The sequence below is a fragment of the Quercus lobata genome, chromosome 11 (genome assembly GCF_001633185.2).
Source record: "Quercus lobata isolate SW786 chromosome 11, ValleyOak3.0 Primary Assembly, whole genome shotgun sequence".
Classification (NCBI taxonomy): Eukaryota; Viridiplantae; Streptophyta; class Magnoliopsida; order Fagales; family Fagaceae; genus Quercus; species Quercus lobata.
Window position 1 is genome coordinate 35950291 of NC_044914.1, and position 13515 is coordinate 35963805.

A 13515-nucleotide genomic window follows, 5' to 3' on the forward strand; every position below is an offset into this window, starting at 1 on the left:
ATATTTTTTACAAACTAGTAAAAATAAGAACCGGTAAGAATTGATCACATCAACAATTTGTAAAAATATTGTAAAATAGTTTGTATCCGTAGCATTACTATAAAAAAAAAATGAATTGCTATACCCATAATATTTTCACAAAAAACCTAAGTGACATGTTGTTACTAGTGGGTGAAAAAAATAATTTCACCAGTGAGTTTAAATTAGAATCAACAACAATTTATCACGTAAAAAAAAAAAAACAGTAATTTAAATACTCATTTATATCAAGAGATCACTGTAGTAAATTTTCCAAACATTTTTTCACAACCCAACCCAGCCCAAGGCCCCAAACCAACCGGATGCAAATTTCACACCATTTTTCAACGGCAGGTTTTCAAATGTGGTGTGGTACAAGTATGAAGTATCACAGGGGCTTTGCTTCTTTCAGAATGACCATCTCTACCAATAGCATGGTCGAGTTCCCAAAATCCCTCTCTCCCAAGCGAGTTCTCAAGCTCCTCAAACTCGAGAAAACCGCTCACTCCGCACTAGCCCTCTTCGACTCAGCCACTCGCCACCCGGGTTATACTCACTCGGCCCCCGTCTTCCACCACATCCTTCGTCGGCTCGTGGACCGTTGCCTCGTCTCTCAGGTGGGTCGGGTCGTCGAGCTGATCCGAACCCAGAAATGCCAGTGCTCCGAAGATGTTGCATTGACTGTGATCAAAGCCTACGCGAAGAACTCCATGCCCGATCAAGCTCTCGATGTGTTTCAACGAATGGACGAGATTTTTGGTTGTACACCTGGGATAAGGTCGTACAACTCGTTGCTCAATGCTTTCATTGAATCCAACCAGTGGGACAGAGCTGAGTCGTTCTTGAAGTACTTTGAGAAGGTGGGTATGTCTCCGAATTTGCAAACTTATAATATCTTGATTAAGATTTCGTGTAAGAAGAGGCAGTTTGAGAAGGCCAAAGGGTTGTTGGATTGGATGTGGGAAAAGGGTTTTGAGCCTGATGTGTTTAGCTACGGTACTTTGCTGAACGGGCATGCAAAAGGTGGGAGTTTGTGTAGTGCGTTGGAAGTGTTCGATGAAATGCCTGTAAGAGGGGTGGAACCTGATGTGATGTGTTATAACATTTTGATTGATGGGTTTTTCAAGAGAGGTGATTTTGTTAAGGCTATGGAGATTTGGGAGAGGTTATTGAGGGCCTCTTCAGTTTATCCTAATGTTGTTACTTACAATGTTATGATCAATGGATTGTGTAAATGTGGGAAGTTTGATGAGAGTTTAGAGATATGGAATAGGATGAAGAGAAATGAGCGGCGATGGGATTTGTTTACTTGTAGTACTTTGATACATGGCTTGTGTGAGGCTGGTAATGTTGATGCAGCTGAGAGAGTTTATAATGAGATGATTGAGAGTGGGATGTCTCTGGATGTAGTTACGTATAATGCAATGCTTAATGGATTTTGTCGAATGGGGAGGGTTAAGGAGGGATTTGAGCTGTGGGAGATGATGGGGAAGGATGGTTGTCGTAATGTTGTCAGTTACAACATATTTATTAAGGGGTTGTTTGATAATGGGAAGGTTGATGAAGCAATGTCTGTTTGGGAACTCTTAATGGAGAAGAGTATTAATGCAGATTCCACCACTTATGGAGTGTTAATTCATGGGTTATGTAAGAATGGATACCTGAATAAGGCTTTATCAAATCTGAAAGAGGCAGAAAATAGTGGAGCTTGTCTTGATATTTTTGCATATTCCTCAATGATTAATGGGTTATGCAAAGACGGGAGATTAGATGAAGCGGCCAACGTAGTGGATCAGATGGTTAAGCATGGCTGTAAATTGAATCCTCATGTTTGCAATGCATTGCTTAATGGGTTTATCAGAGCTTCCAAACTTGAGAATGCAATTCAGTTTTTTGGGGAAATGGGCACCAGGGGTTGCTCTCCAACAGTTGTCTCCTATAATATTCTTATAAATGGTTTATGCAAATCTGAAAGGTTTAGTGAGGCATATTCTTTTGTGAGAGAAATGTTAGAAAAGGGGTGGAAGCCAGACATGATCACGTATAGCTTGTTGATGGATGGGCTTTTTCAAGGCAAGAAGACTGACATGGCCCTCAACCTGTGGCAACACTTTCTGGACAAAGGTTTTAAGCCTGATGTAACTATGCACAACATTATAATTCATGGGCTTTGCTCTGTTGGCAAGGTAGAAGATGCTTTGCAGCTCTATTCAGTGATGAAGCAGTGGAACTGTTTTCCAAATCTTGTAACCCACAATACCCTCATGGAGGGGCTCTACAAAGCCCAGGACTGTGAAAAGGCATCAGAGATCTGGGCTCGCATCTTAGAAGATGGGTTACAGCCAGATATTATCTCTTATAATATTACTCTTAAGGGGCTTTGTTCTTGTAGTAGGATATCAGATGCTGTTGGGTACTTGAAACATGCTTTGGATCATGGTATTCTTCCGACTGCCATAACATGGGACATTCTTGTAAGAGCAGTGATTAATAATGGGGCTTCGACTGTGAACTCTTTGGGTTTACAATTGTAAGCACATTTAGCTCTTACCAGCACATTCACCTGCTACTTCTGGAGTACATCTGTATGGCAAGAAAAGCTAATCAATGATCATAATATTTTTTTCGGCTTCTGCTTGGAATCTATGTTTCAACCTCACATTGTGTCAACAAAAGTTACTGCAACCAGTCTTCAAGCTGGTCGTTACAGATGCTGATATCTCTACTGATAATCCTGGGTTCAAGTGCTGGTATCTGGCATCCATTCTAAAGAACTACAGATACACACATTGAGAGATTGTGGAGTTCTCTGGAGTAATGGATTATACACATAATGAGTGAGTTTTCTTGAATGTTCCCTGCTTAATTTTTACTAGAGGTGTTATATTCTTAACTTCTTATTGGAAGTTTTTTGCAAGTTGGATTTAATATCTTCACATACACTGAACAGGACTCTATCTCACCAAGTTGCTAGTGGTGAGCTCTTCAAAATCTAGTTCACAAAGTTGGCTCACCAGTATCCAGTTGCTATTGCCCATTGGTTTAATTCTGGGTCAATATAGATCTTGTTATGGGTAAGTACTAAAACCATGGTTGTTAACTGAAACAACTTGAAAGCAACCAATGAGCCTTGGCTCAATGGCACTTCCCCTCACAAATAGAGGTTATGAGTTCAGAACTCACTGAGTGCGTATGTGACTTGCCAAACTTGAAAACTTGTTTAGAATCTAGATTAAAGAGGTAGATTTAGTACTAGCTATTGGCTAGGGCTAGTCATTGACTCTTAAAAATCAACTAAGAAATTAAGTTTACCACCTGATGTGTTGGTCATCAATGCTTAAAAGTCAACAAAGGAATACTTACCTTATTCTTTTGAATTAAGAGTGTTTCTTATCTGAACTGGATGCTTATTTTTGTTGTGATTTTGTAGGATATTTCAGTGCCCAAAAAATCCTGCCTACATTAGATGAGAAATTGCATACTATATATTGGACCTTGGAGATACGTAGCCAAAAGCTTAAAGCTTTTTCTTGCTGGTTTGTTCATCTGTTCTCACAGAAAATCTTCCATATTTTTTATATGTTTTATCAAGAAGTGTCAAGAAAAGAGAACATTTAAAAACAGGTATGGTCATATAGAAGGATGCGAAACCTTTAGATATTCTTTGTATTTGTTTATAATGCATCCGACATGGTAACTCAGTTACGCAGATTTTGGTGATTATAGTGATATTACCAAAATCAGATGTTGATGATGCCAAAGCGAAGTAGCATGATATATCAGGCTCAAGTTGTAAGTTTATGCTTGGGTTTATTGAATCATGCCATATTCAGTTAATACAATTATGGCTAACAATTTTATTCCAAACTTATTAGAACACAGCCAAAAATATCCAGTTCTTTTCTTCCCTAGTCTCTCCCCTTCCCCCCCCCCCCCCCCCATTCTTTGTTTTTGTAATTCTGTTTCTTATGACATCCACTGCTCACAGATGAATTGCGAAAGCAAAGCCACTTAAATTGCTCCAAGAGCTGCAACCTTTTACCATTCAGATGAAGAAGATGGGAAAGAAGCAGCAATGTCAATGGTTGTTAGGCCTATTTTTTCGCTGAATGATTATAAGGCCTATTAATGCAAGGTAAATGTTCCTCATTATTCATCCATCATTCTCTTTAGTAAGCTCTTTTTTCTTCTCCGTTTCCTCCTTGGCTTTCGCTTTTTCTGCCAGGTATCCTCAGCCTCAGGTTCTTGAAGAAAAGCCCTTCATTCTGGTCTTTCTCGATCTGACCTTCGAACACTGCTAATATGTTTTGGAAAATTTTGTTTGATTTTAAAGCATTCTATATCCAAATTAGTTTAGTTGGAGTTTTTCGCTAGAGGTCAGAAAGAGACAAATAAAATAATGTAGAGAACATGTCTCTTGGTAATTAAATTAGAGCAAAAGCTTCTTTTTACATGTTGGCCAGATGCAAATTTCCATGCAGTATTCTTTGAGAGTGAGTAAATTCTCCACTACGTCAATCTTCTACCATTCCAACCCTACTTCGCCACTTGCTATTGAAACAAGTAATTTCAGATGTTGTATTGCTTACTAGTTTGCAGGTGCTTCCTCACATTGAAAAGTAATTTCAAATGTTGATTTGCTTACTAGTTTGCTGGACTTCTTGTAATTTTATTTTATCACAATTAAGTGGGGGAGGAAGGTTTTGAACCCAGGGGGGAAAGTCCTTTTCATTTAAAATCTTGTCCATTTGATCTATTTCATGGTCTAGGTTAGATTTTACAAATTTAAATGTATACAGTCTGCTATGTCATTTAAAATTTTAAATAATGTGGCAGTCTAAAAGCAGCTAGATCCTGAAAATAAAATCTAAATCATGAAATGAAAGAAATAGACAGTTTTTGAAATGAAGAGGGTCTTGTTCCGGGGGTTGGGTAGTGCCACCAATTGAGCTACCAAGCTCTAGGCCATATGTTATTTCGATTTTTATATTCTTAAACGTTGTATTATAGGTTCCAAGTATATAGCCATTACTTAAGTTGGTTTAGAGCTTAAGCAAACAACAATCAACCTTGATATTGCATCCATTAATCATCATGAGATTGTTTGAGTTTGACCAACATGCGAAGGAAGATCACAAGTTGGATAGAATTGGATAGAAGGCTTTAACGAGTTGCTAGTAGCTCAAAATTGCATTCTTTTTCTTCGGTATAGAGGAAAAAGTCAAACCTTGCAATAGTGTATTGGAGATTTCGAATGTGCGGAAGAAGGCAACGTAGAAATTTGCAATTTGGGAAACAAAATCTAAATCATGAAATGAAAGAAATAGACAGATTTTGAAATGAAGAGGATCTTGTTCTGGGGGGATGGGTAGTGCTAATTTTAAGTTACAAAGCCCTTGGCCTTATGTTATTTCAATTGATCAATTGTTGAATTCTTAAAATTGTATTATAGGTTCAAATACTTATAAAATTTAAAATAATAATAATAATAATAAAAATGTTGTATAATAGGATCAATTATACAGCTATTTACCATCTACAGCAGTAGAGCTAAATTTTTAGTTTTTTAGCACCATAAAAAGTCATTTTATCTATTTTACCTTCTCACATCCTACAGTAGTGGAACTGTTTTAGCTTTTAACACAATAAAATAATATAAACATTACAATAAAATAATATTTCATTCAACCACCAACACATAATCACAACCACCATCAAACCTATAAAAATCACTGCACAACCACAACCCCACTGTGCCCATCAAAACCAATGAAGAAGAAAAAAAAAAGAAAGTAGAAAAATCAACATAGCCAAACCAAAACCCATGCCCAAAACAAAAACCCAACCTGAAACACAAAACCGAAACACAAGCATAAGCCGAAACACAAGCCAAAACGCAGAAAATAGAGAAGAGAGGCTAAGATGGGTCAGGTCAGCGGCCAAGCATGGGTTAGGTCGGCGGCGATGGGTCTGTGGTAGCTGGGCTTGTGCATATCAGCGATGGGTCTGTGGCAGCTGGGCTTGTGCATATCGGTGATGGGTCTGTAGAGGAAGAAAGAAGAGATGAAAAGGCAGTGAGGAGAGAGACACGAAGAAAAATCAACACAGCCAAACTGAAACCCATGCCCAAAACAAAAACCCATCCTGAAACACAAAATCGAAACACAAGCACAAGCCGAAACACAAGCCAAAACGCAAAAAATAGAGAAGAGAGGCTGAGATGGGTCAGGTCAACGGCCAAGCATGGGTTAGGTCGGCGGCGATGGGTCTGTGGCAGCTAGGCTTGTGCATATCGGTGATGGGTCTGTAGAGGAAGAAAGAAGAGATGAAAAGGCAGTGAGGAGAGAGATGGGTGTGTTGCTAGTAGCTCAAATTGCATTATTTTTTTTTAGTACAAAGGAAAAGTCAAACCCTGCAGTAGTGTACGGGAGATTTCGAATTTGAATGTGCAAAAGAGGGCAACATACTAATTTGTGATCTAAACACTTTAAACTTATCAACTTGCTATTTTTTATCTAAGGTTTTAAACTTACCTCCTGAGTTGAATTGAGTACGTATCTGTGGCTCACAGTGATTTGCTTTGATATTTGCCAAGTATTTCTCCTACAGAATCTCATTTAGAGTAGCATAAGCAAGCCGCGAATTTGGGTTCATTTCCTACCTCCGACTCAATGCTTGCAACTACGCCGTGAATGTTCATTCCTACCCACAACTCAATGCTCACAACGTCAAATCTCTTGCAACAATTATTGAGATCACACAAAAGTTTTAACAGGTATAAATGTAAATCACACCAATCTTCTCACAAGTATAATGTGAATCACACCATTTACAATAACTAAAGTTTCTATCAGTCAAGAAACACTATTAAAATTTATAACAAAGTGAAAAGAATTCATTTAAGTACAAGCAGAAGCCAAGAACAACTACAAGAGAGCTAAAAAAAAAAAAATCTATATACGGAAGAAAGCAACCTTGGACGCACACAACTTGGAAAATAACTCAGTCATGTAAATAAAGATAATTTATCAATGTTGTCGCTTGCCGGAGAGGCTGATAGAGCTAACTTTCATAGGGGTAGCAACCACCAGTGGAGCTTCTGGCGAGTCACTAACGGCAAACTTGTCATGCATGAACCGACTCTCAACAATAGACTCATCCTTCAACACAATCTTGTAACAATAACAGCTTTTAAGGCCTTGTTGATTCCTGTAGCATGCATGAGCACTGTTTTTCACCTGCTGGAAGTCCCATATCACACTGAACTTTCCCACTGTTGCAACCAAGTGACGCTCTTGTTTACCATTTTCCGTGACCTGAAAGCAAATATCATACGAGAAACAAACACATAAGTTAAAGAAATTTAAGATGATAAGATCACAAAATATGAGAGACCAAAAATATAAAAGAAACATGTATCATAAGATAAAAAAAAAAAATATCCATAATATACGGCAACAAAACTATCCAATTCAGCCGGAGATAAGTAGTTAACAGGCACCAAATAGATACACCCAAACCACCAGACCATCTAACTTTGAGGACCCAAATGCAACCAGATCTAAGACACTAAAATAAAAGTACAATCTTACATGCACACAACAAAAAGAAACATTATACAAATTTTAATTGAAGTCCTTTTGTTTTACATTGGATTTCCAAACAGCTAACTCTGTTTTCTATCAGATATTTCACAGTTTTAGAAAAAGAGATCATCACCATCATTCATGATGAGTCCAATGAAAATCAGCCCCAAATACACAACTAGACATCATTTTAATGCCAAATAGCACCAATAAGGAAGCCTAAACCAAATAGCTTTCTTCTCCTCTTTTTTCCCCCCTCTAATAACATAATTTTTTTTTTTTTTTTGTTTTCTTTTCTATTTCCACAAGGTACATGTTCTTTTTGCAGAATCTGATCAACTAAACAATAAAGTGACAACCATACCTAAAGCACAAACCTCAGAAAGCTATTAAATATGAACATACTCACTAGCGTGTGAAAGTTCCAGGCAAATACAAAATTGCACTCTCCAGTAGCTTGTCCAAAAATATTTAATTAACAATGCAAGCTTTCCGTTTGAAATTTCAAGCACTTAGTGACTTACATAATAAGTAGCTATTTTTTTAAGCAACTATTTCCTCTGTATGTCAAGTTATTATTCACCAGAACTGCTTGCAAATGCAATCTGGTAAAAGACCATTTATTTGTTATATGTTAAAAAGGGTGATGCACTCAACCCTTGTGAACAGATCCCTTTTTTGGTAAGTCTCTGATGCGGTCTGCTTGTGTAACTAGGAGGTCCAATAAGACCCTCACTTGAGCTGACATTCTGCTTTTGCAGCCCCTTTTTGGCCTATGTGAAGCCAATAAGGGCCACAGTGGGGATTGCCCAAGGCCTGCGCACCCTTTTTAAATTTTGAGTCCTCCTCCAAGATAAAAGGAAAAATTGGAGATATAAAAACGTAATCAAAGAGGTAGACATTCTTTGTGTTTCTCCAGGTTTTCAACATAACATAACAATAATTTCTAAGCAGTGAAAATTACAACTATCCTCACTAAAAGATGCTGAAATACACGTTATCTTTAGTAAAATAGTTTTTCACTAAAGCTTGACAATAGAGATGACTCCTCAATGGCAAAAATATTCAATGAATGCAATACGGCGTGAGAAGAGGGTAGAAACGTAGTAATTAGGAGGTTTTATTTTTTATTTTTTATTTTTTTGATACAAGATAGAAATTCTACTCTAGCCTAATCTAAACGTATATGTGTGTGAAGCTCCCTTCTGGAAACTTGAACCTCGGCCCTTGTCCCCCACATCCCATAAGCACTTATACTTGTGGAGTGACCATCGCACCAGGTGTGCAGTGGTGGAGGTTTTATTTTTAAATGGTGTTGGAAAACCACTAAAATTTCACACATTTATTACATTGAAACAAACACATCAAGAAATTTGAAGTAACCAGGATTGCTTTAAAGCAGAATGTCAACTTAGGTACCACTTAAGGGATTTACACACACAATGCAGAGCTATATAAAAGGGCTAAATTATCCATAGATCCATTAGTCATCAAAGAAAAATTTCCTTGACAAAAGAACAAAAGATAATTTGTAGATATCCAACTGTTACACTGATGTATCTATTGGACCTCATGCAGGCAACATCCGACCCAAATCTCAAAAAAACCTAACATAAATAATATCTTCCTCTGGCAAATGAATCAAATTTGTTTTCGAACAGTTACACAATATAGTGTTTTCACAAAACACAATTGTCATGTTACTAATTAAAGGTCACTATATTTTGAAAATGACTGTAATATGAATGCAAACAGATGCAAAACAGAAAAGATGTTGGCTATAACCATAAGAGAGATGAATACACTGCATACAAAAGGTAGTATATTAAATATGAAACTGAGTAATAAAAAGAGACATCACCATTGCAAGAATCTCAATGGTGACCATTAAATGAGTTGCAAATATAATCTAACCAAGAAAGCTGAATCAACCAAATTTGCCAATTGTAATAAAATAACCATATAAGCAGATAACAAATTAGCATTGCCAACAAATACAACAGTTAAGTAGTTGCTATATATTAAAGAGATTAAGTATGCATACCCATGAGAAATGGCCGCCATGGAATTTATTATTACTCCCAGCCAAATGTGAATCCAGAGGGGTCAACTTCAACAACCTTGGAGCAGGAATCTTGTTCCCCATTCTGCCACTAAATCCAGTCTTTGTCTTTCCATCTTTGTCAGTAAATAGAGTGCAAATAAGGACCAAATACGTGTCAGTCGTGCCCAAAATCCACTTCCCATCAAATGTAACATCGACATGAGTAATTGGTGAACCAAGCCCTGGAAAAGCAGTCTTGGCCTGCCTCATTGATGTCTTCGAATACAACCTTATCTTCCCATCAAGAGACCCAACAACAATCGACCCGTCCCCAGTTGTAGCAAAGCACTGAAAATTCGTCCCTTTCGAGAACTGATGCCCCTGTGTCCAATTCAACACAGGCGAATTCGCCATTGTAATGTTCTGAACTATTCCACTCCGATCACGCATATCCCATTGACACAACCTATTATCATCTAACCCCAAAAACGTCGACTCTGACGGGTCCAATTGCGAACCTTTAGTATCATTCGTGATATCGCGCATTGTAATATCAGTCCCATCCTTCTCAAACTTCCATTCCGTGACAATCTTCCCCGTCTCAATATCGAGCTGTTGAAGCCCAGTGGCATGAGGCTTCCCTTCCTTAAATGGACTCATTAGCATCATATTCGTCTCGGCTCTCATCAACAACGCCTTTTTTGGAGTCATTTGGGCCACACTCGAACTTTTCCTTGAACTCGAACCATCAAATTTCACAGAAACACCTTTTCCATGAATTCCATGATTGAGATTCCTATAAACCTGAACACCAGTATCGTTCACCAAGAAGCTATTATCCAATGCACCCAATGTCAAGCTCTGTACACCGCCATTGGCAGCCTCTTCGAACTCTTCCAACAAGTCCTGACTCGCCCGGACCGGCGGCTCGGGGCTCTTCAACCCATCGTCTTCAGCATCCTCCCACATCGAATCGTCGGCCGCCTCGGGCTTCACCCACCCAATAAACTCTTTCCCATAAACCTTTAGCTTGTTCTCCTCCGTAGCTTCGAGTCCGTACACATTCTCAAAAATACAGTTCTGAAACTCAGTGACGAAATTCCGATACGCTTCGTCGGTCGGGAACTTCAAAGCCCAAACGCCACTGGACACGAAATCCACGCGCCGCTGATCGCCGAACATCTTCAATTGCATCTCCGACGAAACCCTAGCTCGCACCTTAGCCCCGACTCTCAGTATCCACCACGACTGTCCTCCACCGTCCGATTCATCGTCATCACTGTCGCCGTCGATTTTCGAGGTTTTCACAAAGGAATAAGACGAGTGCTTATCGGAGACGATCCATTTCGCATTCGGAGTGTTGCCGCCGATATGGAGGTAGAGCTTGACGGAATTCGCGGAATTAGGGTTTTGCGAAGAGGAAGAAGAAGAAGCGTATTTGAGTTTGAGAGCTTTGAGTTTAGCGTCGAGTTCGTCTAGGGATTTGGGATCGGATTTGGCTTTGGATTGGGGCTTTTGTTGGTGTTGTTGGTGTGAGCCTTGGGCGTCGTCGTATTGATCGTCATCTTCTTCTTCTTCTTCTTCTTCTTCATTGTCGGTGTATTGGTCTGAGTCGGCGTCGGAGATATCGAGGCCTTCGCGGCTCTGAGAGGTACCCATTGTTGTTGAATTTGGATTCGGAAGTGGAAAATAAGTGAGAGAGTGAGAATTGAAAAGAAATGTTAGAGATTGTTTGAAATGCTTTTGGGATCTGCGATTGCGAATAAAGTTAGTTACTCTGTTTGGATTTTAGAGATTTTATAGGTGATTATTTCTCACCGGCTGTCACCGTTTTCGTTTTTGGCATAGCTCATGGCCTCATAGGTGTGCGGTGTGCCTTTTTGCGCGTGTTTTGTTTTTTATTTTTATTTTTTAAAGATTTTCATAAATGTTAATCTTTTTTTTTTTTTGTTGAGAAAAATGTTAATCTAATATTTTGATATGAATATTAATTTGGTCTTTTAACTCCATGAACGTTAAAATTGTATATCAAGCCTTTTTTTTTTTTTTTTTTTTTTTTTTTTGTTGAATCTTAGGCAACGTTTGGATAGGGCGTTTGCATCTGCGTTTCCTTTTTTTTTTTTTTTTTTTCACTAGTTTTTGAGCTTTTTGAGTGTTGCGGTTACTGTTCATGTACTGTTCAATAAACAGTAATCGCAAATTTTGACTTTTCTAATTTGTTTCAGCCTATCACAGCACATTGTGTACTGTTCACGGACCCACAAATTTCACTTTTCAGCAACTTTTGCATTAAAAATGAGTCTCACCATACTATTCACACATTTAAAAATTATTTTGCTACAGTGTTTTTCAGTTTTCAGTTTCAGTTTTTAATTTTCAGCTGTATCCAAACAGACCTTTAATCAAATTTTAAGGCTAAAATATTGTCATTGTCCTAAATTTTGTATAATTTCATTTTTATTCTTAAACTCTAAATTTTTTTTTGTCTCAAAAATTTTTAAATAGATTTTTTTCAATAATTTAAACATGAAAATATGGAAAAAAAAAATCGAATCTTTTATAATTATAAATTAATAAGCGTAACATTTTCAATTAAAAACATATCGACATAATATAAAAAATTTATGTTTTAGTTTCTTATATTAGAATATTATTTAGTATTCACATAATTTTCCTTATAAAAAAAATTGTCCTTTTATTTTTCAAACTATATATATTTTGTGTGTGTGAGAGAGACCATTAAAATTTTCCACTAAAGTCAAATCATAGCTTAGTCAATATTATATTACACCTGTGATGGAAATTTTTTTTTTTTTTTTTTTCTCAGAGAATCAAAAACAAAACTTGTGTATCTTTAAAAAGTATATTAATTATTCATTCTAAATTTTAAAAAGATTGGTTCCTCTTTTGGAGAAATTATAAAATCCACATAGTGGACAAGTGATGTGGTCCACCATTTCACTAAAAAACTTCCATCTATTTAAAATTGTTAGTTAGAAAAAAATTTTAAACAGAAATTAATTACTGACTCGGCAATTTTAAACAAGTGGAAGTTTTTTAGTGGAATGATGAACAAATGACGTGGTCTACCAGAGGACTCTATAATTTCTCCCTCTTTAGGTCATTCTTGACTTTATTAGGAATTCAAGTATCTTGCTCATCCAATTTTATTTGAATGAGCTGTGAAATATGATCTTATATGGAAATTTGTATAATTTATTTTAGGAAAAGTTAAATTTGTTATTTATTTATTTATTTTTTGATATAAGATAGAATTCTACTCTAACTTAATCTAAGTGTATATATGTGTGAAATTTCCTCCTAGAGACTTGAATCCCGACCCTTGCTCTTCACATCCCACAAGCACTTATACATGTGGAGTGATATGCGTTGGAATTATATTATTTACATTAATTTTGGGTATAAATTTGTAACCTATAAAAGAGATTTGCTGAATGTATTGATTGTACTATCATTATTCACACTTAAGGAAGCTGATTTTTTTGCCTATAATATTGCACAATTGCCTCTTTACATTTTGAGGGAAAGATCCCCTATATGTTCTATTCCTTATTTTAGCTAAGGACCCAGGAATTTCCCTCAGTAATTATTAATTAATAACTTCTTTTTCTTATTATTATACAAAGAAAAAGAAAAAGAAGAAGGCATCTACTTAAGGCCTTGAGAGCCTTTTGGCTTTTGGCAAGATTTTGGTAAGAAAGACTAAAAGAAGGGGTAGACATGTCATTAGGCAATGCCACCGGCTATAACCCATTACCGGTTAGCGTTGATTCGACGTCGTGTTTACTTAGGACTGAAGGAAATGATTAACATAGGTTTTTTTTTTTTTTTTTTTTTTTTTTTTTT

The 13515-nt window shown here is 37.0% G+C and overlaps 3 protein-coding genes across 7 annotated transcripts; 1 reads left to right on the plus strand and 2 right to left on the minus strand.

Moving 5' to 3' along the window:
- Positions 1-335: 335 nt before the first annotated feature.
- On the plus strand, positions 336-4774 carry LOC115968796 (pentatricopeptide repeat-containing protein At3g09060). 5 transcript variants are annotated; one of them, XM_031088298.1, is made up of 5 exons: positions 336-2855; positions 2969-3092; positions 3449-3642; positions 4007-4153; positions 4244-4774. In XM_031088298.1, the coding sequence occupies exon 1, from the start codon at positions 342-344 to the stop codon at positions 2550-2552; it is 2211 nt and encodes a 736-aa protein (XP_030944158.1). In that variant the 5' UTR covers positions 336-341; the 3' UTR covers positions 2553-2855; positions 2969-3092; positions 3449-3642; positions 4007-4153; positions 4244-4774. The 5 variants fall into 5 exon arrangements, with proteins under 5 accessions (XP_030944158.1, XP_030944156.1, XP_030944157.1 ...); XM_031088296.1 differs by having other exon boundaries at positions 4007-4774; XM_031088297.1 differs by having other exon boundaries at positions 3449-3554; positions 4007-4774.
- On the minus strand, positions 3985-6718 carry LOC115966784. The gene is given in 4 exon segments (XM_031085942.1): positions 3985-4095; positions 4130-4240; positions 4242-4355; positions 6680-6718. Coding segments are annotated over 4 exon segments (375 nt in total).
- Positions 6719-6773: 55 nt separating this feature from the next.
- LOC115968256 (protein CYPRO4) lies at positions 6774-11489 on the minus strand. The gene is made up of 2 exons (XM_031087597.1): positions 9649-11489; positions 6774-7334 (listed from the first exon to the last, which is right to left on the minus strand). Exons 1-2 carry the CDS (start codon positions 11305-11307, stop codon positions 7047-7049), a joined length of 1947 nt encoding a protein of 648 aa, XP_030943457.1. The 5' UTR covers positions 11308-11489; the 3' UTR covers positions 6774-7046.
- Between the last annotated feature and the right edge of the window lie 2026 nt (positions 11490-13515).